At 43.7% G+C, this 24,490-nt stretch overlaps 1 protein-coding gene across 1 annotated transcript in view; it reads left to right on the top strand.

Annotated features, from left to right (window-relative positions):
- Armh3 (armadillo like helical domain containing 3) overlaps window positions 1-24,490 on the top strand; it is a 145,835-nt gene that overhangs the window by 96,218 nt on the left and 25,127 nt on the right. The window contains exon 14 of the mRNA XM_028773372.1: window positions 21,624-21,702. Coding sequence (XP_028629205.1) covers window positions 21,624-21,702 — 79 coding nt within the window. The remainder of the gene's footprint in view (window positions 1-21,623; window positions 21,703-24,490) is intronic.

Raw genomic sequence — 24,490 nt, 5'->3', positions numbered from 1 at the left:
CCTCCCTCCCTCCCTCCCTCCCTTCCATACAGGGCTGGCCTTGAACTCCTTGTCAAAGGTTTTAGATTTAGTGTGTGTGTGTGTGTGTGTGTGTGTGTGTGTGTGTGTGTGTGTGTTTGCCTGCATGTATGTCTATGCCTTGAGTGCATGACTGGTACTGTGGAGGCCAGAAGAGGGTGTCAGACCATCTAGAACTGGAGTTACAACAGTTAGTTGTGAGCCACTGTGTGGGTTCTGGGAATTGGATTCAGGTCCTTTGGAAGAGCAGCCAGTGCTCTTAACTGCTGAGTCATCTGTATATCCCCTTGGCTTTTTTCTTTTCATTTTTGAGGTAGTTTCACCATGTAGCCCAGGCTAACCTGAAACTCACAGCAATCCTCCTGTCTCAGCCTCACAAATGTTGAGATTACATCCCTGAGTCACCATGCATGGCTGAACTAATTTCTTTAGTAAAAAGAATGATCTATTTGGTTAGTTATATAGAGGGATTTGGAAGATTATAGGCATATACCACCAAGCCCAGCCTCCATCTTTAATAGTCTAGAAAAAATAGATATTGATATGCTGGCTTTTGTGGGTAAGCCAGAGAGCCATATGTATTTCTCTAGATAAACTATTTATAGGTCTCATCCTTTTCTGGAATGTCCTTAGCCAACTTGTCTGCTTATCCCTTCAGAGTACATATTCAGCCTCAGCTCGTCTTTTCAAACAAGCTTGACCATATTCCCAAGTAGCTATTTTCTTTTATCCTTTACAGAAGTCTACTGAAGGCAGGTGGCATCTATGCTTGTGTTTGCTGATTATTTGTTGAATATAGATCAGCAAACAGTTTCTTTCTTACAGCTAGAGATTCCGAATAGCATCGCAGCCTGACATGGCATGGACAGGGAGTAATGATACTTGGGAGTTCACACGATGAAGAGAAGCAATAAGACAGTTCAGAGACAACAGCTCAGAGAAAGTTTGAACAAAAAAAATGTGTTATTGTTTAAAACAGGAAGGGTCCAGGCACTGATGATGCACACCTTTGATCCCAGCACTATGGGGGCAGGGACAGACAGATCTCTGTGAGTTTGAGGCCAGCCTGGTCTACAGAACTAGGGAAGAAAGAAGAATTAAAGGAAGAAAGAAAGAGTTAAATTTCTGGACATTCGTGTGTCCCCACCCCCACCCCTTTTGCTTGTTCTGAAGAATGCTCTATTGTCTTCTGGAGGGCCTTCCATTTTGGAAGTGTTTTGATATTTGTAACCAGTAATGTTTACTGTTAATACTAGGTATTTTCTCTTTGATTTATTTAACAATTGTGGATTTCGTTGAACTGATCTAGACTTAGACCTCCTAAGGTTAAGACCTCCATGTTGATTGTTACAGAACTCTGTCCCTGATGCTTTAGCACATTGGGTGTCCTGGAACTATGACTTCACTTGAAAAGCTAAGGGTTCTTTTTTAATTAGAAACCCATTTTCTGCTAAGGTTGACAATTCATTGTCTCCTAGACAATTTTGAGTTGGGATAACAAATTAGGGTTTGGGATACATTAGAGATGATAAATGTGACTTCCTTAAAGGGAAATCCATTTGTTTTGCTCAGTGTTTCTGTGATTAATTACTTGCCGGATTAAATTGCTCCATAAAAATGCATAGTATTTTATTCGATTGCTCTTCATAGTGATTAATTGGGCCATTGTGTTGCTTTTTATGTTAATTATGCTGACTTTTTCCCCCTTCCCTCTAGTTTAATTAATATAGCATTTCTTTACGAGACTTTTAAAGGACTGGGTGCTGTCTGTTTTAGGGGCAGCAAAGCCCACAGTTGCTTTTAAGCTGGTGTTGGGGAACAGTACATTGAATTTTCTGAATATACTCCATGTAGCCTTAATTTATATTCATGATTATGAAAAGCACACCGACTGCCAATGAGCTGGGAAACACTCAGCTTCGTTTTTCTGTAGTTATAAGGATAGCCGTGGATGTTGTGGCTCACACAGGTACCCTGAACACTCAGAAAGCTGAGGCAGGAAGATCAAAAGTTCAAGACCATCCTTGGATACATAAGGGTTTAAGGCCAGTATGAGCTGTGTGAGACCCTGTGAAAACAAGACAGAGGGGAGACTGTTGAGAAAGGAGCTGTGAAATGTGTGTGAACAGAGTGTGTGGTTAGAGAATCTGGTTTCCTGGAATGTTGCAGGGGACTGATGAGGCACCCAGGCACAGTCAGCGTTTTGATTAAGGATCTGGGACTAAAGCAAGCAAAGTGGTAATGGAATCTGAAAGGGATCCAGAGTCAGAGATGTTTCCTACCCCCAGAAGGGGAGAGCATTGATATGAACAAACCAGGAAGAGAGGCTTCACCAAGGCTCTCTGCTATGTAGAAAATGCATGAGCATGGGCAAAGTCAGGCAAGTGTCTCGTAAAGCAGATGCTCCAGCCATCACTCGTAAGTGCCCACTTAACTGGTAATGACCTGGCTCAGACAGGTGTTCACAGTGGCTTTATTCATAAGCTGTCAAACCTGGAGAGAACCCAAGTGTTTCCTAACTATGAGATGTCTGTGTAATCAAGATATGACTTAGCAATCAGGAATAGCTGTGATATGTGTATCATGGATGAATTAAATTACATTATACATAATAAAATCTAGACTGTATATCATGTGATTCCATTTATATTATATTCTAGAAATGTCAATCTTAAAGGGACAGAATTTTGATCAGTTGCTAGGCACTAGAGTTGAGACAGGTTGACTCTCAGTAGCACCGAGGAACTTTTTGGATGATGAAACTGTTTTGTATCTTGATTGTAGTGAGTTCATAGTGTATGAGCGTGTTTTCAAAACTTGGGGAACTAGGTATTTATTGTGGTGATTAGAATTACATAGGCAAACAAGCTGATAAAGACATACATACAGATGAAGAGATTTATTTTAAGCAAAACCAAGCTAGACTACTCCTGAGAAATGACAACCAAAGTTAAACTCTCACCTCAACACACATTCGTGTGCAAACCACAAAGAGGTTTTAAGTAAAAAATACATTTAAAAATGAGCCACCATATCATTTGAGTGGGTACATTTTACTGTATGAAAACTATAATTTTTAAAATTGGGGAAAAAGTTCTTCATAGAAAAGGATATAAAAGGGATTCATCTTTCTTTGAAAAAAAATTTAAAGCAGTCTAGTGGAGCCCAGGCTGGTCCTCAGCTGGCTGCAACTCAGGGTCATCCTGAGTGCCTGATTGTCTTGCCTCACTCCCAGTGCTGGGACTGCGCTTGAGGCCCTGTGTAATGCCTGGGAGACTGAACTTGCTTCCACATTCCGTGTGTGATGACCTTTGGAAATAATCTTAGTGAAAGAGTTAGAATTGGAGTGCTTAGGTGTTCTTCACATTTTGTCCAGGTTTTAAGGTTTTGTGTATCTTGGAGTGAGAGGAGAGATGGGAGGATGGGATTCCTGTCCATTTTCTTATGTCTGAGCATCTTATAGATCAGTGCAAGGATTGCTTTGAGGAGGACAGCTCACTGTAAAAGCTGTTGTAGCTTGCCGATGGCCACCAGGTAAGATGAGAGGATCATTTCCCTAGTTGATGGGTTGGATCCAGGTATTCAAGTTTTATAGTATAAGTTAGACTTTGCTTCTGATGGAGGCTCTCAGTATGTAGTCTTGGTTGGCCTAGAACAGGCTATACATAACAGTCTGGCCTCAGCCTCATGCCTACCTCCTGCCTCCACCTGCTGAATGCTGGGGTATGTCACCATCCCAAGTTTACTTTCTCTTTTAAAGATTCATTTATTATTTTATTTTACTTTACTTTACTTTACTTTACTTTACTTTACTTTACTTTATTTTATTTTATTTTATGAAGACAGGTTTTTCTGTGTAGCCCTGGCTGTCCCAGAACTCGTTCTGTAGATAAAGCTGGCTCAAACTCACAGATATCCTCTTGCTTCTTATTTCCAAGTGCTGAGATTAAAGGTGTGCACCACCACTGCTGGCTAACGCTTCCTTTATTAAGACTAAACATCATGGCGTATACATACCTGAAATCCGGCATGTAGAAGATAGAGTCAGGCAGTACAGGAGTTCATGGCTAGGTGCGCCTAAGCCACATGCTAGAGTCCACCCTGAGCTAGATGAGACTCGTCCCAAAAGCAGAGTTTTTAAAAAGCCTTGTTTATTAGTATCTTGAACCTCCCCACTTTTCTTTTTATTATATGACCTATAGTAATGCCAATAGATTATCTCAGAACTATGCCTCTCTGTACTTAGTCTAGAACAGAAAAAACTTTGTTATGGACTAGAAGGCAGATTTACACTATGTCAGAGACAAAAGCAATTTAAGGGAAAAAACATTGCTTGGCTGATGACTCAAGAGAATACTCCATTGTGGCAGGGGACACATGGAGATAGGAAGTGCAAAGACACTATCGACATTTTATCTGCAGGCAGGAAGCATAGCATGGAGCATGGCAGTGATGAGTCTCTTGCTTTTCTCTTTTATTTAGCTGAGGACAACTGTCTTGGTTACTGTTCTATTGCTGTGATGAAACATGACCAAGACAACTTACAAAAGAACCATTTAATTGAGCCATCCTTACAGGTTCAGAGAGTTAGTCCATTGTCTTAGTGGTGGGGCACACAGCAGCAAACAGGTGAGCATGACACTGTAGCAGCAGCTAAGAGCAAGCTACATCCTGATCCACAGCAGAGAGAGAGCAAGCTAACTGGAAATAGCTTGGACTTTTGAAATCTCAAAGCCACTCCCAATGACACATCTCCTCCTACAAGGCCATGCTGCCTAATCTTTCCCAAACAGTTCCACCAACTAGAGACCAAACATTCAAATATATGAGCCTCTAGGGGACATTCACATTCAGACCACCACAACAGCCCATGGAATGGTCTTCCCACTTCAATTAACCCAATCCAGAAACTCCCTCACATGCATGCCCAGTAGTTTATCTCCTAGGGATTCTACATGCTGTGAGTTTGACAGCCAATATGAAGTGTCACAGCCACTGTGTTTGGCTATTTTAACTGATAATGAAACATCAAGAGTAAAGGCTTCTGTCAATAATTTATCGGATCTGAACCCAGTCTATGTCCCTTCAGTCCCTATCAGGGATTAAAAGTGCTCTGGCTAGTCATAGGAGACATGTCAATATTCCATGTCTCTGGAAAATGAAGGCTCATCCTGGCTAAATCTTAATTGTCATTATTTATTTATTAATTGTGTATTTTTTGTGTATCTAATTCTGTTCTTAGCTTCTGATCACATGGATAGAATAATCCATGACAAGACTGCATCAGCATGACATTATATTTAAGACTTTGAGGGAGTAACTGAAAGCCAGGCTACAGCCCTAATATAGAATATGACTGGTATTTCTCATTTTACCTCTTTGGAAAAGCTCCAGGAGACAGCACACTACTGCATACCACAAATCATTTGCTTCTAAAGGTTCTGGAGTGACCCCTTCTGTGTAGTCATAGCCACTTCAGGAAGAACACCATTTTAAGCGTTAAACTAAACAGGACTGACTGCTAAGGACATTTACCCATGAGGGCCCTGTTGTCTTTGACTTTGGTTAAGATAGTCTGTTTCCTTTGTCTGTCCTGTCAAACAACAAGATAACTCCCAGAGCAAAAACTCTTTTCCCCCTCTCTGTCTTAGGTGTCCTTCCAGAGAACATGCGTGTATTATGGAACTATGAACTACCTCTCTGGCCTTATAACTCTGATTTTTAATCATGCTTTTCCCAAGGTCACTTATATTTGAAGAACAGGCCTGACATTGGTGGCGTAATAGATTTTTACCTATTCCTGTCTACAGGTATCTTTGTCAGTGTTTATTACTGTGAAGAAATACTATGAGCATGGCATTTCTATAAAGGAAACATTTAACTGGGGCTGGCTTACAGTTCAGAAGTTTAGTCCATTATCATCATGGCCAGAAACATGGTGGCACACAGGCAGAGGTTGTGCTGGAGAGGTATGCACAAGAATGGCCTATGGGGGCCATTCTTATCCAGACCACCACAAAAGATACATGATACTACAGGACCAAAAGTGTTGTCCCAGATTTGGGATTTCTGTTCACACTTTGATGAAACTAGAAAGAGAAAGAAAAAGTTAGCAGAGCAAGGTGTAGTGAGTACCATCTGAAGACCCAGCTACTCAGGAGGCTAAGATTAGAGGACTGCTTGAGCCTAGGAATTCAGGGCCTGTCTTTGCAATGGTGTAAGCTGATAACAGTTTGTCTTGAGGACCCTATTAATTGCCTTTCTGTTGTTGTGATAAAACATCACAAGCCCAAATGTTTCACCATTTTTTCTGTAGAAGTTTTTTTTTTTTTTTGGCTTATAGTTGTGCTGAGTTAGAGTCCATGTGGCATCAGCAGGCACAGCGGCAGGAGCAGGAAACAGAGTCCTCACATTGTGAACCACAGACACAAAGCAGAAAGAGCAAACTGCAAATAGGGAGGCTATTACTCTCAGAGCGTGCTCCCATTGTCACACTTCCTAAATCCCCAAACAGCACCACAAGAATCCTATGGCCTTTGATTTTGGTTAAGATAGTTTGTTTCCTCTGGCTACCCAGTCAAGCAAGAACATACTCTGAGTGACCATAGGGGACATTTCTCGTTCAAAATATCCCAAATGCCAACTTCTCAAGATTTAGTATCACCCACGTAGATGTGTCTGGGCACACTTATGAGAGCTTTTCCAGGGAAACTTACCTGAGGAAGGAAACCATGGCATTCACCCCACACACCCCCAAATATCAGTGACACTATTCCAAAGAAGAGTCAGACTGAGAGAAAAGGAGAAAGTGTTGGGATGCCCACTCTGCTTCCCGACTGCCAAGGCACCATGGTCACTGCCTGAAACCTTTGTTCCCATGGCTTTCCTCTGATGGGCTGAGTCACCCCATCCACCTCGAGCCAAATAACCCCTCAGTCCTTAAACTGCTTTTTGTCAGGTACTTCACTACAGTGTATGACAATAGTAAATGATACAAACCCCATTGCAAACAAAATAAAAAGTAATTAGGGTCACAATTCGGAAATGTCTTTCAAAAGAAAAGCACCGGTCTGTGGCTCTAGAAAAGCAATGGAAAATCTAAGTATATCTGTAAGCAGGCTACACTTAGAAGAAGAAGACAGACTTCTTTCCTTGTTGAGCAGGATGCCATTTCTTCTCCCCTTTGCTAGATATTTGAAGCACAGCTTGGTGTCTCTAAGGTCTAGGACATAAACCTGTCTTCTTTCATCCCTTCCTATTTTGTCTCAAGCAGGAGATATTAGTCTAGGCAGGTAGAGAGTAACATACAGAAATAGTTCAAAGTTAGAAAGGACCTGGTATCATGGGGTGTGCACCTGGTCTCCCTCCACCCTGAAGTGGAGAGACTAATGTTAACTAGGAGAGTACCGTTCTTTTTATTATGTTCTTAGCTGTTCTGTGTCTACACATTTGATTCCTTGTAGTTCCCCTGGTGAGCAGGCTTCCAAGTCTTTACTACTAACATAACCTTGCCTCTTGAACTTCATATACGGCCTAATGTGACTCACAGTCTTTCAACATGACCTTACAAAGAATAGGTGTTGACTTCACAAGGTAAAGATCTTTTCCTTCTCTGTGTTGTCTCAGCTAGCAGTGCTGTTAGCTGTTCAGTGCCTAAAGTAGAAATCTCAAAAGTGACAAGATTTTTCTTTCTCTGATTCCCTCAGTCAGTAGGTTCTTTTAATTTCCTCTCCATTCTGACAGCACTGTTTTTTATGTAATGCTTTGTAACCTTCCATAGAGAACAAGACGCTTCAGAACGTTCCTGTTGTACCACTGCAGTAGCCACCAGCTAGTCTGTTCAGTTACAAGGGTTGGAGAAGTGTAGGTCTTCCCACTGATGTGAGTCATAGATGCTAGTCCCATGTTTGAGGGATTCAGTATGTTCTTTTCTTATACCTGAAATATCTCATTAGAAAGATTCTGGGTTTTAAGTGTTCCTTCCTTCCCTCTCATTGATAGGATAATGTCCAGATTTTCCACAGGTCACTGTGATCCTAATTTACTTCTTACCATTAGTGTCACTCTTTTGTCTGTCCCAAAATATGGACAAATTAGACTTGGCCAGAGTCTCACAACACCTCTATGGATGCTTTTACCCAGAAGCTTTGCCAATCTTCCTTTTACTCAACAAAATTCTATTTATGTTTCAAATTCAGTTCAGTGATTACTGTTCTTAAAAACATCCTAGATTCTTTGTGGCAGAATGGTTCACACCTGCATTGCCATAGGACTTTGTGCATTTCTCACTTAAAACATTTGTCACATTGGTGTGGCTCTTCATATGTCTGTTGGTCACAGCTGGCCTTTTCCTAAGGACAGGAATCCTGAGTTTTGTCATCTTTGTTTCCTTCAGTAACCTCTGCTCCTAGCATAGGACAGTATAGTACAGTTCCACCCTGGGTCTGTTTCCCCTTGAGAGACCCAAGCACATTTCACACTGGGCTGAACTGGAGGGAATGGAGCTCAGCCGAGACAGGCCTGTTAGGCAGCATCTGGGTCAGTGTGAGAAACAGCCTCCTCCAGAGACAATTTTTAGTGAAACAGCTCTCTTTATTGGGGAGAATAAAGACTATATAAGCCTTAGGGAGTGGGTAGGAGTTTGGGAGTGAGTGTACTTCATTGGCTGGGGCCTGATGTGCTGAGGAATGCTTCATTTGCATGAAGAATTTGAGGTGCTTGCTGTACATGTCCTTTTAAGGAGAGAGAAAGTTTAACTCTGGCCACCAGGCTACCTGACTCCCTCAAGGGTGACAGAGGTGGGGATGACAAGGCTACATGCTCCAGAACATGCAGGCCCAGAGCAGGAAGGAAGCAGTCTTATTCTCGCTGGTCTCAGGACAAGATTTTTGGGGATTAGACACATCTGGACCTCACTGTTGCTCCAGACTGGCTCCCCTGGTCGCACAGGCTTCTAGCCCCACAGTACAGTACACACGGAGCTGGAAGGAATGGTTTCATCTTTCAGGTCTTTAAATTGCTATGACTCAGATTGTTTGAGTGAGAACAACCCCCATAGACTTGTATGTTTGAATACTCAGCCGCAGTTGGTGGAATTCTCTGGAAAGAATTAGGAAACGTGGCCTTGTTCGAGGAGGTATGTCACTGGGGTGAGCTTTGAGGTTTCAAAAGATTCATGTCATTGCCAGTGAGCTCGCTGTCTTTCTTGTGGTGAGTCTCACGATGTGTGCTCTCAGCTACTGCTTCAGTCCCATGCCTGCCTGCCTGCCTGTTGCCATTCTCCTAGCCATGGGCATGATTCTCTGAAACTTTCAGTCCAAAATGAACTTTTTTTCCTTGATCATAGTGTCTTATCAAGACAATATAAAAGTAACCAAAGTACTGTGTTCCAGAGTCACTACCCTACCTGAGCTACCTTACCTTAGGCTAAAGAAAGAATACCGAGATATCAAGAAATGCTTTCAGGAGGCTGGAGAGATGGCTCAGCAGTTAAGAGCACTTGTTCTTCCAGAGGACCTAGGTTTAATTCTCAGTACCCACACGGTGCCTGGTAGTTTCTGTAACTCCAGCACTAGGTGATCCAGTACCTTCTTCTGGACTCTTCTGGCCCCAAACAGTCATGTGATACACAGAATATATACAGGCTAAATACTCATGCTTATCAAATCAAAATAAATAAATTAAGAAAAAATTAAAGCACACTCCCTGTGATTGTGCTCCACAAAAGTATCTGGAGGCTTCATTATAAAAGTCTCTGTGGATGTTAGTAGACAGTAAAAATCATGGACAGGCCTTGTACTAACCTAGTGTAGCCAAGGTATGATGTGGGTTTTGGAATTGTCACCAGTTTCCTTTCTTGGTGATGAATTGAATTGTTTATCCCAATACAGTAGGATTTACTGGCTTCTAATCACTCCACAATAACAAGAGGAGAGCCAGGAAGTTTTAATTATCCAAATGGGGGATTTGGGACAGCTAAAGCTACTGTAAAGTGAATTATTGATAGCATCACTTATTGTTTTTCATCCATTTTTAAACAACAAATCAAGACAATTAATGCTGTTTTTAATCTTTGCTGATTTGCTGAATTATAAGCAATTTTAAGAATACCTTTAGAAACCATTGTTGGCTAAATGCTAGGTTTCTGTCACTTCTGTAAACTAGAGGCCCTGCAGAAGGAGTTTGTGTGTTCCATACTGTCATGGGCCACTGGCTTAGGTATCTAGACATCTTACAGCCAAGAGCAGTGATATGTTTGCTGAGGTTCTTTCTAGAGTCAGCCTCCTCTGCCATCATTCACTGAGGACCTTCCCAGGCATACTTCCTTACAATTTTAAAATTAAATTTATTGAGAAGTGGGGGAGGACACCCCCATGGAAATCAGAGGGCAACTGTTACCAGATAAGTTCTAGAGGTTGAATCCAGGTCATCAGGTCTGGGATAAGACTCTTATCTGCTTGTGTGAGTTTTCTTTTAGTTGCTATGATAACTCACCTTGACAAATCAACTCTAAGAGAGAAAAGTTTTATTTGCTCTCAATTCCAGGTTCTAGTCTACCACTTCATGGAACTCAAGGCAGGAAGTCAAAGCTGCTAGTCATGGCCATAGTGAAGAGCAGGGAGCGAGCGCTGGAGGGTGCACAGTTTAATTCTAGCACTTGGGAGACAGAGATAGGTGAATCCCTATGAGTTTGAGGCCAGCCTGGTCTACAGAGTGGGTTGCCAGCCAGCCAGGACTATGTAATGAGAAATGCTCTCTCAGAGCCCTCCCCCAAAAGAACCCCAACAGCCAGAGAATGAGTATGTGCATTACTTATGCTCAGCCCTCTGTGTGGTCCAAGACCCAAGCCTGGGGAACAGTATTTTCTCATTCAGGGTGAGGCTGGCCACCGCAATTTAAAAAATTCCTCATGAGCATGTTCACAGGCCAACCTAATCTAAACATCTCTCACTGAGAATTTTTCCAGATGATTCTGGACTATGGCAAGTTGACTATCAGAACTAACCATCAGGCCAGCAAAATGAGTCTGTGAGAAAAAGCTTTGCCACCAAGTGTGACAACCTGAGTCTGGTCCCCTAGGACCTACATGATAGAGAGAATGGATTCCTTCAATTACTGTTGGCCCTCTCATACATACATACTCTAAATATACACAATAAACAAAGAGTTGTAAGAAACCAAAACTAAGCATCACACCTGCTGCGCCATCTTGCTACCTCCCAACTATCCACTTTTATAAGTCCACAGAGAACCAAAGAAAATTAGTGTGATGATACATGTCTTCAAATCCAGCACTTAGGAGGCAGAGGCAGGGGGAATCTCTAAGTTCCAGGACAGCCAGGGCTACACAGAGAAACCCTGCCTCAAAAAAACAGACAAAAAGATATCTTTATTTTTATTTTAAATTATGTGTATATGAGTGGAGGATGTACGTGTGAGTGCAGGTGCCTACCACAGCCAGAGGGGCTGGGGTTACTGTTATGAGCCATCCAAAGTGAGTTCTGGGACTTGAACTCAGGCCTCTGCAAAAGCCTATGCACTAAGCACTGAGCCATCTCTCCAGCACTGCAACTGTTGTTTGATATGTGTGTAGGTATTGCACATATACAGATGCCTGTGGAGGCCATATGCATCAGATCTTCTGGAGCTGCACTTAGAGGTGTGTCCCCACTGTCTGAGTGAGCACTGAATGAACAGAACTCCCTAGGCAAAGGTCTTGTGGAGGAAGTTTAGAGTAAGACCTTTGGTAAGAAAGTACACATTTCCTGTGTCGTTTAGTGGACAGTTTTGACTGTTTATTAGATGTGTGAATCTAACTTACTAGCAAGCCTGCTCTTATGTAATTAGTAAAAGATAGGTGTGAGTCTCTATTCCTGTAAGAAAGTATCCTTCATACTTGGTTAAAATCACTGTGGTTTTAGACAACTTAACCACCATACGCCTTCCTTAAAGAGGGGCCACGTGCTCCTGCTCTCTGCCTCTGTGGAACTCTTGTTCTTCTTGTCTTAGTCCTTACCACATCCCAGTGAAACAGTGTCTGTGGTGTGTGTGTCTCTCTCAAATATGTATGCTCCTGCATATCTGCAATCACCTCTCTCTCCTGAGCCCTGGCATGGTGCCTGTACATGGCAGGTATTCACATATCTGTCAAAACAGTCTGAATGAACAAGAGTCTCTCATGGTACCACCAGCCCTTCACTTCAGATGCCACAGGACTTTGTCCTGGGAACAGAGCGTTCCTTGACTGTATGGAAAGCAGTACTGCAGTGAAGGAGAGGAAACTACAAGAGCTATTTCTTCAGAGTTCTCAAATCACTATTTAGTTTTCCTTTTACAGCCTCACCTTTGGTGAGGGGGGGGAGCACAATTCCTAATATATTGGAAAGAAAACAGTTAATAGCCTTTTTGCGAACATAAAACAATTACATCAGCCTCCTGTAGAGACACTGTGCCAGAGTCAACCCCCTCCTCTTCCCCCCAGCTTCAGTTCCTTACTCTGGAATTCCATAGATGCTCCCTAAGGACCTTCATCTCACACTGTGACGATGAGTGTGAAGAGCTGACCTGCCCTGCTTTACTGGATGTTACTGAAGGTGCTGTCAAAGAACAAGGCCCCAAATTTATTCTCCTCTTAAGTCCTCTCCTGGGCAGCGCTGCTAGATCTGAGTAGTATCCACACAGCTTCTCCTGCTTTTCTGTTGCTCTGCACTGGAGGGGGCTGCAGGCCCTGCTGCAAACAAAGAGCTGTGGGAGAAAGTGTGGCTGCCAGTCACTCTCTCCACAGCTCCTTGTTTGCTCCTGTTGAGGGCCTATCGCGAAGAGATCCTGGTGTGTGTGTGTGTGCAGTCAGCTCTCTCGAATCTGACACCCAGCAGAGTGGTCAGGTCTGCTCTGGAGTGAGTTAGAAGTTTATTGGTTTCTAGACTCCAGCCTTACCTACCTCTGTCTATTCTGACTTTCTCCTTGGAGTAATAGACATGCAGTCTTTGATACGGTCTTCAGAATGAGTTTACTTGATGTTTGAATTTGTCTCCACAGTTACTTTTCTATTTCCCTTCTGAGAGTTTCTATTGCCGAGTCTCTGACACAAGCCATCATTTGGTCCGTTTTGTGCTTTCATTTTAGCTCACCAAACTATTCATGGGACAAAATAGGACCAAAAGGTGTTCAGGTAGGTGCCATTTGTAAATCTTAGGATAAGTAGCCGTTTCCTTTAGCCAATAGTTGTTTATTAACCAGTGGTACTCATTAGGCTGTTGAGAATCTTGTCTCTGACACCAGCTCCTTAGTGAAGCTGACATTGATGGTCCCTTCGGGTTGCAAAAAGTATCCTTGGTACTGTTTGTTTTTCCAAGAAAGTAGTTTACAACAGTTAGTGTTAACTTTTCTCTTTCGAGGCAGTCTTACTTAGAGTTTTTTCTCCACTTACTTCTTAGTTTGCTAGACCACCCTGTTCCTTACGAGCAGTACCGCCATCCCTCTCCCCTGCTCTGTCTCCATCTTCCTTACCTTGCACGCCTTTTTCTAGCCAGCCGTCGCCTGTTCACAGAAGCCATACTGAGGCTTATAGGAAACCACTGTGTCAGGATTCTAAATATGTCACTGCCAAAGCAGGTGACAACAGCCCTCTTCAGAGCTGGCAGGAAGGGCAAAGCACTCTGTCACCTTAGTGGAGGGCATTCAGGGCAGAGCAGTCCACGTCTCGGTGGTTAGCACCTGCAGGCTCGGGCTGACAGTGCGCTGTAATAAGATTCATCTCTGCTCGCTTAACTGATGTGGGCTTTATGGTAAGTGCTCACTTGCTTAATCGCTTTGGCAGTCTCAATGACTGCCTTTTCTACGGAGTCCTAAAAGGTTCCCCTGGGATAGAAAGCAAACCTCTTCCCATGTCTTTTAGTGTCATTTCATTCTTCTCTTGGAGCCCTGGAGATCCAGTATGGGATCCATATGACCCATCATCCCGTTTCTCTTATGCACAAACATTGGGACCTCTCGTGTAGTGCAGAGCACTTGACAGCTGTCTTCCCCTTCACAAAGAGGTTTCGTTGGTTGATTTTTGGCTTTTGGAGACACGGTTTCTCTGTGTAGCCCTGACTACCCTGAAACTCAATCTGCAGACCAGGCTGGTGTCAAGCTCACAGATCCGCCTGCCTCTGCCTCCCAAGTGCTGGGATTAAAGGCGTGCGCCACTACTGCCTGGCTCAATAATGAGCTCCTTAGACCTCCTTTTCTAGCACTGAGGTAGATCTGAGGCATATGTTTAGCTGATTGCCTTTTTCTCACAGGTGTAGGACCCTCAGAGTATTTTCCTCCTTCCTCAGTTTGTAAACTGCTAAAAGTTTGCCTCCATTTTTGAAGTGATAACCTTGTTTTTCTGCCTGGTTCTCTTTCCATGCTTGATTGTTTCTATGACAATAGACAGCTGGGCTAGTGAGAGTCAGGTGTGACTAGAGCACCTCAGGCTTTTGCCCCATGCCGTTTAGAACATGTTCAGGTCATATTCAAAAGGGTAAAATGTTTCCCATTCATTAAATTCTTGGGATTTTTAGCTGATTGTTACTCTTGAGAATTTCTGCCAGGTATGTTTAGGGCTTTTTATTTTCTCAAGAGAAACAGAAGAATGTAATATATAATTTCAATTGACCTGTTTTGTTTCTTTACTTTTAGTAGGTGTTTCTGAGAGTAAAGCAAGATCTTGCTTCCAGATATAGGAAACCCAGGGCCAGACTCCAAAGGTTTTACTCTGCAGCCTCAGGAGCATTTCCCATGAGCTATTCCTGACATGCCAATAGAGACAGAGAAGGGAGCCTGAGGACTGCAGAGATGGCTCAGGAGTTATGAACACTGGCTGCTCTTTCAAAGAACCCAGGTTCAATTCCCAGGACCCACATGACAGCTACTATCTGTAGCTCTAGTTCCAGGGAATCCAATACACTCACACATACATGCATGCAGGCAAAATATGCACAAAAAAATAAAAATAAAATCTAAAAATTAGTAATTAAAGGCAAGGTGGTGGTGGTGGCACACACCTTTAATTCTAGCAGAGTTAGGGGTGTATCTGTGAGTTCAAGGCCAGCCTGGTCTACAGAGTGAGTTCCGGGACAGCCAGAGCTACACAGAGAAATCCTGTCTTTGATGAGGAGGGAAGGAAAACCCTCTATTGCAGAGTACTAGAATCTGAGCAGGTTGGGTCCATATGTGAGTCATTTCTCTTTAGGAAGATTTTATTCTGTTCATTTATTGAGGGAAAGATTTGCTAAGAAAGTGGACATGTCTGAGAGAAGTGTGTAACTTATGTCCTTTATAGAAAGAGGACATCCGTTTGAGCTCCTGTGGTTAATTCTTTATAGTCATTGATTGTGGAGACTGGAAGAAAATGTAAGGTTAGCTGCTAGAGCAGGAAGACATGTCTGTCCTCACATACAGAAGCGCAGGAGATGACGTAGCCAAGTATTAAGGCGTCGGTGTCTTACTTGGCTGAAATCTGTGATTTGAGGATACAAGACTGGAACTCAGCTTGTTCTTCACCAGACACGGGGAATGAGAATAAATGGGACTCGTTTTTCAAAGAAAGTAGCTGTAGCCTGTTGCCTAATTTCCAGCAGGTGATGAGGTGGAAACCTCCAGCAGGTGAAGCCATGCATCAAGGTAGAAAGCCTAAATTCCCCAACTAGAGAGCCATGCCCAGGCTTCCCGGAGGCCATGCACCTGTGCAGTTCATACGTGTTAACCCCAGCTGTTTCCAGTTTAGTGAGTTGCGAACCTTCATTCACCTGAACAATGAAGACAGTACGCAGATAATGTTCCTGGCGTGACACATGTGATGCCCACTTAGAAATAAGCAAAAATGCTGTCTCAAGCCATGTCTTGTTGGGCATTCCTCTACGTTATCCTCAGGCCTGGTCCATTCACGCCAGTGCCCCTCGTGCGCACTCCTGCGCCTGTGGCTAGGAGGATATGACTTGCTGGGACGCAGTGAGCGCTACACATTCCCACTGCTCTCCTTTCAGCCAGCAAATCTACTGCCTAAGCTAGTCAGATTCTTTCACAGTTCTTTAGACCACTTGACAAACTTGGACCAGTGAGTAAAGCAAGCAACTACATGTCCTGCCGATGGCTGATTCTTCTTGTCAACTTGCAGAATGCCTACCCATCTCCTTTTTTTAGAATCATGTTAATTACACATAATAAGGAGCTTCATTATGACCTTTTCACATATGTGTGTAATATGATGTTACTTTGATTATTTTTATATTTATTGCAGAACTCTTGATCCTCCTGCCTCTACCTCCCACGTGCTGGAATGGCAAACGCATAGTTATTGTGGTACTGGGAGCTGAATGAAGGACTTCTTTCATGCTAGCTAAGCATTGTACCCACTTAGCCACTTCCCCAACCCTTTACTACTTTTTCTTATCCTGCACCCCATGTCCACATCCCTAGCCGTTCATCTTTTCTTTTCATGTGCTTTTTCTTCATTACTAGTCAAAATGCCTCTCCTACTAAGGTTCCTTTTTTTCCATTTAATTTTAAAATGTGTGCATTTGCTTATTTATTTGGTCTTTGGTCCTGAGAAGAATGGCCACAGGTGCGGGAGTGTGTGTGTGTCTGTGTGTCGGGGGCACTGGCATGAATGGAGCAGGCCTGAGGATAACGTGAGGAGAGGAATGCCCAACAGGTCAGTTGGGGAAGTTTTTGATTAGATAGTTTCAAAGTGAAAAGGTTGAAAAGAATTCTTCTTTTCGGGTTTTATTTTGTTAAATGTTAATCAGCAGAGGCTCTGAGGCTTGTAATGCGGCTGTTAACGGGCACCAAGGGAAATTGCTCTTTTTGTTGCTTTTGTTATTGAATTGTATGGGCTAAAGATTCATTGGCTTCCTAGTAAGAAGCTTATTATTGCATGAAATGGGAGTGTGTGTGAAGTTGTGAAGGTGAAAAGTTAGTGTAAAATTAAATAACTAAACCTCAGACAAACTATTTATCAACTGACATACATCACTTAGTCATCCCTTCCCCTCTTCTCAGAGGCCAGTGTGTTTGAAGGTTTCTACTTTTAAGAGTATTTAAAGCATAGAATGGGCCGGGCGGTGGTGGCGCACACCTTTAATCCCAGCATTTGGGAGGCCGAGGCAGGTGGATTTCTGAGTTGAAGGCCAGCCTGATCAACAGAGTGAGTTCCAGGACAGCCAGGGCTACACAGAGAAACCCTGTCTCAAAAAACAAAACAAACAAACAAACAAAAAGCATAGAATCTTTTTCCCGCTTATAATTATCAGATACCCAGGAATACACTGTGTAGTATATTTATTGTATGCTGTGTTACATATGGTCAAGGAGAGGAAAAAATAGCCGGGCAGTGGTGGCTCATTCCTTTAATCCCAGCACTTGGGAGGCAGAGGCAGGCGGATTTCTGAGTTCGAGGCCAGCCTGGTCTACGGAGTGAGTTCCAGGACAGCCAGGGCTACACAGAGAAACCCTGTCTTGAAAAACCAAAAGAAAAAAAAAGAAAAAATAAACAGACAAACAAACAAAAAAACAAAATGAGGATTTTAGCTTAATGGTTATCATTGGCAAAGCACACAGACATACATACTCAAACACAGAAACACATATACACACACACAGTCACATACAGACACATAGACCCACAGAGACACACACAGACACATATACTCACAGAGACACACATGTATACACGGAAACATACACACACACATATACACACACTCACATACAGACACATACATTCACAGAGACACGCATACAGAGACACTCAGAGACCGCATGCACATACACACTCATACAAAGACATTTAAACTCTTAGAGACACACACATACATACATACACAGAGACGCACATAAACACACACACACATACTCACTTCTTACCTACCTTTTGGGGCAAGTTAGTGAGATGGTATACAAGAAAACATGAAAAAGCCAGTGCTTAATTCTTACAGCAAATAAGTAGAAGAATCAGGATTTTCCCTACTACTAAGTGATCTAACCTAAGGTCTTGCACATGCTAGGTAGATGCTTTACCACTGAGATACATCCTGATCCTGTATTTTTGAGACAGTCTCGTTTACTCAGGCTGGCCTTAAACCCTTCAGCCTCCTGAGTGCTTGCTTGGATTATAGGTGTGTGCCACAGTGCCTAGTGAGGAGTCAGGATTTTAACTGGAGCCTTCTCTCTTTACATTTAAAGTCCTTGGGTTTGGTTTTTGTATTTTTTTGTTTTTTCATTATGTATTATTCATGGAAACAGTGTTATTTTATCTAGGCCTCTTGGGAAAAATAAGATTCCGGCTTTTTAGTGGTGAAGAGAAATAGCATTCCGCTTGACCAAAACCCAGTAGTGGAGCTTAAGGTTCCAAGAACTTAGCCCGGTCAGGCAGTCACTCGCAATAAGACATGGCTTTTTGCTGCCACACCTATGTTCCCTCAGACTCTTTTTTTTTTTAATTTATTTTATTTTTTATTTTTTAATTTCTTTTTTTTTTTCCCTCAGACTCTTAATGTAAGTCTGGTGACCTTAAAGAGATCATTTTAGTGTAAAAACTTTGAAGAATCTTTGCCAGTAAAACACCTTTACTTTGTTTCCCTTTCTGCCCAAAGGGTTTACATGGCTGCTCTTAGAGATGGCCTGATTCCTCCAGGGAACTCGGGAATGGAAACAGTCATTCTATCCTGGGCTCCTGGATGAAAACTGTGCTTTATTGTTTCATAAGAGACTTCTGTATGTCTCATCTATGTGATAGATCTTAGACGTGGGAAATTGCATCTGTGGAAGAGTTGAGCTAGATTCCTAGTGGATATGAGGAACAGTCTACATTTTCTCCGTAAACTGTATTGCCTACAATTTTATATTTTTTATTTGTATATGTTAACACTGGATTTCGTTAGGATCTTTTCGTATGTGTACTTGGCAATACCCATGCCCTTGCCCCGCTTCACGCCCATGGACCCCTTCTACTTTAATGACCTTTTTAGTGTATGTGGCCCCATTGAGTTTAGTTAAGGCTGCTCACATAAACATGGACGGAGGTTATTTTATAGGAGCATGGGCTTCTTCCTGGTGAATATACCACTGAAGAAACTGTTTCTCCCTCCCCCATCAACTCTTACCACTATATATGTTTTAATATTTTTGCTAATTCTTTGAGAATTTTATAGTGTACTTCAATCATATTTACCCCCCAACTCTTCCCTCTAACTTCTCCCAGATCCACATCCCCTTCCTAATACACCCCTAACTTTGAGTTGGGGTGTAATCATCTTCCTCTTCCTCTTCTTCTTCTTCTTTACCCATGGACTACAATTTGTGTTGCCCATATACTCCTGGGTGTGAGGCCACTACCAGAGTGTGGTCAAGTTACCTTAAATAAAACCCTCCCCCTCCCCAGAAGCCACCATCTGTTCACAACTCCTCAGTTAGGAGTGGGGACTTGAGCTGCAATGCTGCATGGCTGGATTTGAACAGGCAGCCCTAGCTGCTGGGAGCTCGTGACTGGCAGGATTCAGAAAATAGCATTTTGCTCTCTTCACCTTGACCTCTGGCTCTTGGAGTCTTCCCATCCTTCTTCGAAGGTAACCCCTGAACCTAATGGAGGGGGTGTGATGTAGATGTGTCGCATTTGTGGCTGAGCACTCCACTGACCCTGATTCTCTGTGCTTGACCAAGTGTGAGTTCATCTCTGATGAGGTCTGAGAGCTACACTAGTCCATGGTTGAGAGATACAGATTTCCAGGGCATTGATGTTAAGTTCATTGAGCTGAGCAGTAGCAGTAGTGGTGGTGGTGGTGGTGGTGGTGGTGGTGGTGGTGGTGGTAGTGGTAGTAGTGGTAGTGGTGGTGGTGGTGGTAGTAGTAGTGGTGGTGGTGGTGGTGGTGGTGGTGGTAGTGGTAGTAGTGGTGGTGGTGGTAGTAGTAGTGGTGGTGGTGGTGGTGGTGGTGGTAGTAGTGGTAGTGGTGGTGGTGGTGGTGGTGGTAGTGGTAGGTTCACCCTGGGGACTTTTGAGCTCTTCAACCTTGGATTCTTGGCCAGATTTACAGTACTAGACGTGTGTTTCCATCTGTGTAGCAGGCCTTTATAGCCAAGCAGAAAGTAGTTAGTAACCCTTCACATTCATGACACTGTTGTACTCGTGGGAACCTAATTTTTTAAAACACGATCTCCTCTCACTGAATCTGGAATTCATTGTTTGACTACACTGGCTAGCCACCCAACCCTCTGTCTCTGCATGAACACACACATGGGTGCACACACACACAATTTGGGGACACAACTATGCTCAGCTTTTATATTGATGCTAGGGCTCTGAACTCAGGTTCTCATGTTTGCTTAACAAGCACTTTTTCTCCAGGCCCCCAGAGATTTTCTTGAGAGGTAAATTTCACCAGATATGGTGACTTTAGATCTGATCAAGTGATAGACTTTGATTTTGGTTCAATGCCTGGAATTTAAATTGTGGTTTGGAACTGATATTAACAAGCATAAAGACTGAATGTCAGCTTTGATAAAGCTTACCTTCTTCAGAGACTATACTTTGTCTACATGCTGGTCTAAAGCATCCGCCTGTACTCCTCATTCTAATTGGAACACCATGGCCCCCTAGTGGACACCCTCTGGGACCTTTTTCATCTGAGGAAATCTTAGCATGATTTTTGTTTTTATGTGTTTTTCCTCTGGAGTTCATTTCCACATCAGAAGCATTTGATTCTGTTCTTCAGTGAGTTATTAAGTCCTTCCCACTCTGGTTCCCAGTTCATGCCCATTTGTAACTCACACTTAGGAAGAGGACAGTTGTCCTTGTTCTCATGCTGTGATAAACACCTTGGCCAGAAGCAACCTATTTGATCTTACAGCTCCCAGGTCACTCCCTCAGAGCAAAGTCAGCAGGAAGTCAAGACAGGAACCTGAGGCAGGAGCTGAAACAGGCCATGGAGGATGCTGGTTGCTGGCTTGCTTCTCATGGCTTGCTCTGCTTGCTTATTTGCATGCTTTTTTCTCTTTTTTTTCTTCCTTTCTCCTTCTCCTTCCCCTTCCCTTCCCCTTCCCCTTCCCCTTCCTTTCTTCGTTCCTTCCTTCCTTCCTTCCCTCCTTCCTTCCTTTCTAACTTTAACTTTTATTTCTCTCTGTGTGTATATGTGTGTGTCTGTGTGTCTGTGTGTTTCCCTATGTGTGTATACCAGGAACATGCAGAGTCCTTGGGGCCTGAAAAGTGTGTCAGATCCCCTAGAATTGGAGTTAGAGACAGTTGTGAGCTACCCAGTGTGGCTGCTAGGAGCTGACCTGGGTTCTTTATGAGAACAGCAGTCGATCTTGACCGTTGAGGCATCTCTCTGGTCCTTCAGCATGCTTTCTTACACTATCCAGGACCAACATCTTCTACTGTCCAGGGTGCCATTGCTCTCTCACGTCAATAATCATTAATCAAAGAACATTCCTTCAGGATTCACCCAGAGGCCAATGTGATGGAGGCTTGACACTCTAGCTTATGTCAAGGAGACACAAATAAACCCCAGGCTACTCACTCACTATTAACTAGATTATCATTATCTTCCATCTGGGACCATAGTAATGTTAATTCTTTATTTCAGAGCCATCATCAATCACTTTAATCCCAAAATTGAGTCCTATGCTGCTGTGAATCACATATCTCAACTGTCGGAGGAACAGGTAAGTCACTGCTCTCCCCAGAATGACCTCGCTGGTGGGGAGGATCAGGTAGCTCTTTCTAGTAATGGGACTCTGTTACTGAGCTTTGAGCAAGGGTAGGGATCAGGTGGTCAAAGCAGGCTGGTGAGAAGAGTTACTGCAAGATTGCTTGCTGGTTCTTTTAACCCAGTAACACCTCCCTCACGTGTGCCATCTGAAGGGTTTGTTTAGTTGTACAGAGTCTGAGGTGAATCTTGATGGGTTACTTCATTGTTAGGCTCCCAGTCACAGTGGTTTTGCTTTCTGAAAGTTAGAATGCTGCACACCTGTAATCCCAGCAGGTGAAGGGTGGAGGCAGGAGTTAGTTAGCCTTGGTTACACAGTGAGCTCGGCCATAGCCTGCGCTGCATGCCACCCTGTCTGAAAACTCCAACAAACCAAACAAAGTAAGACGTGATAACTTAGAAGTGAATGTGAACTCCAGCCATAGGAAAACTTTGACTTCAGCTTAACATGGAGGTCTTTGGCTCATTAAGGCATGAGCTTTAACTGAGGGCTTGTGAGGTAGTTTTCGTTAGTGATTGTATTCTCTTTGCCTTGAACAGTTCTTTCTGGGCAGGTTTTTCTATGCTGGTGACTAAGTTTGAGGATGGAGATAGCCTTGAACATTTGGTTTCCTTGGATCTGACCTGATTTTTAGTACTTGTGCTCAGCTCTAAACCATGTGAAAGTACAGCTGGGCTCCACCATGGCATGGAGGGGCTACAAAGAAAAAAAGACATAAACTAGACTCATATGGCCTATGTTGGCTATATGAATTTAGCTCATGTATATGGCCAAATTCCCTGTGTAGCTGAGACTGACCTCCAGCTCCTGGCCTCCTGCCTCTCCTCCCAATGCAGGGGTGCCCCACCCTGCTCTTTCATTTGAGGCTTTTCAGGCTTGTATCAAAAGCACAAACTACGATGATGAGGAGATGGCTTATTTGGGTGAAGTGCTTGCTGCTCAAGCATGGGAGCCCGAGCTCAATCCCCCAGCATACACATTCAAAAGCTAGGCATGCCTGTAATTCAGCATTAAAAAGGCACAGGTAGGTGGGTTCCCGGAGCTTGCTAGCAGGCCAGTCTAGTTGAGCAGGTGACATCTAAGTTCAGTGCTAGACCCTGACGTACATATGCACTCAGAAGGTGGAAGCAGTTGACACAGGTTGTGAACCTGTCCTCCACACATGCTCACCTGGACACATCCACACTAAAAACATATACATACATACATACGTACATACATACAACCATATGTACATACGTACGTACCTGAATCTCCTTTCTTGCATCTCATCCTTCTAAGTTGGAAAAGCCAAGAAATAAATTCCAAACCTTGTGTGTTCTGGTCTCCCTTTCTTGCCAATGCATCCTTGTAACTCTTCTGAGCAACTGTTTTGTGACCATGTGTCCAGTGTTCTTGAAAGATATTCATTTTACCCAGTGAGGCAGCAGGTAAGCTTTTCTCTAACAGCCTTCTCAGTACTCCCGCAGCGGTTCTCTCTGCAGCCAGATGGATGGAACTCTATTAATCTGTCAGTTGTTTCCTATTCAATATTTGTTCTCTTATGTGACGCCAGCTGTGTGGCTCCACCCTCACACTGAAAGATGCCTTTATAAATGGCTTTTTTTTTCTCTGCCTGTGTAGCAGAGCAGACTCCTGTCCCTTTGAAATTGGAGCTGTCTGTGCGTCATTTTCATACAGAATGTCTGTGTATTATGTTCTGTATGTTGAGGGAAGACGATGGTCCTCCTACCACTTAAGCTCTAGATAGCCTGGAAGCCACGTGCAGCAGCTTGGGAAGGACAGCTGACATCTTTCTCCAGAAGTAGCATCCACCAGCCAATAATAATTGTAAAAAAAAAAACAAACAGACAAACAAACACCAAGTGGTGCATGAGAAAGTCAGAAAAGAAAACATTGATAAGCTGTGTCCTCATCCTCTTTCCCCTCCACTCAAGGTTACAGTGATGAAAAGTGCTCCTTGAGCCGGGGTGGTGGTGGCGCACGCCTTTGATCCCAGCACTTGGAAGGCAAAGACAGGCGGATTTCTGAGTTCGAGGCCAGCCTGGTCTACAGAGGAGTTCCAGGACAGCCAGGACTACACAGAAAAACCCTGTCTTGAAAAAAAAAAGAAAAGAAAAAGAAAAGAAAGAAAAGTGCTCCTTGAATCCAGAGGAGCGGCTCCAAGGGACAGGAATCAGCTTATTCAGTGATAGAGACGAGAGCTGGGACCCAGCACCACCAAGAGGAGAGGTCCTCAGTAATCTATTTACTTTGTAACAGTTACATGCCTGTGACAGTGCCAAGGACAATGAGGCTCACTGGGGAAAAGTCCAAGTGTAATCTCCGCAGTCATGGTTACTGTTTGCTCCTGTGCTCACTTCTCTAGGAGTCCTGCTCTCAGAACTGTGGGTTCTCTTCTCCAACTCCCTCTGAAGGCTGCTAAATGATGGTCCTCTGCCCCTCCTCCCTCCCCTCCTCCCCCCTCCCCTCCCCCGGCCCCCGCCCCCCCGCCGGCGGGGGGGGGGGGCGGCGCGGCGCCCGGCGGGGGGCGGGGGCGGCCGAAAAAAAAAAAAAAAAAAAAAAAAAAAAAAAAAACTTCCCCCCTACCAGCCTCATCCCCCCCTCTCCCTTCCCCTCAACCTGCCTCCTCTCCTTCTCCCCTCCCCCTTCCCCTCCCCTTCCCCTCCCCTTCCCCCTTCCCCCTTCCCCTTCTCCACTCCCGTCCCCCTCTCCCTTCCCCACTCCCTCCCCCTTCCCCTGT

This window comes from Grammomys surdaster, unplaced genomic scaffold (assembly GCF_004785775.1).
Source record: "Grammomys surdaster isolate TR1022 unplaced genomic scaffold, NIH_TR_1.0 66, whole genome shotgun sequence".
NCBI classification, from domain to species: Eukaryota; Metazoa; Chordata; class Mammalia; order Rodentia; family Muridae; genus Grammomys; species Grammomys surdaster.
The sequence above is the reverse complement of the archived record's forward strand: the minus strand, read 5'-3'. Positions and strand labels throughout refer to the sequence as shown.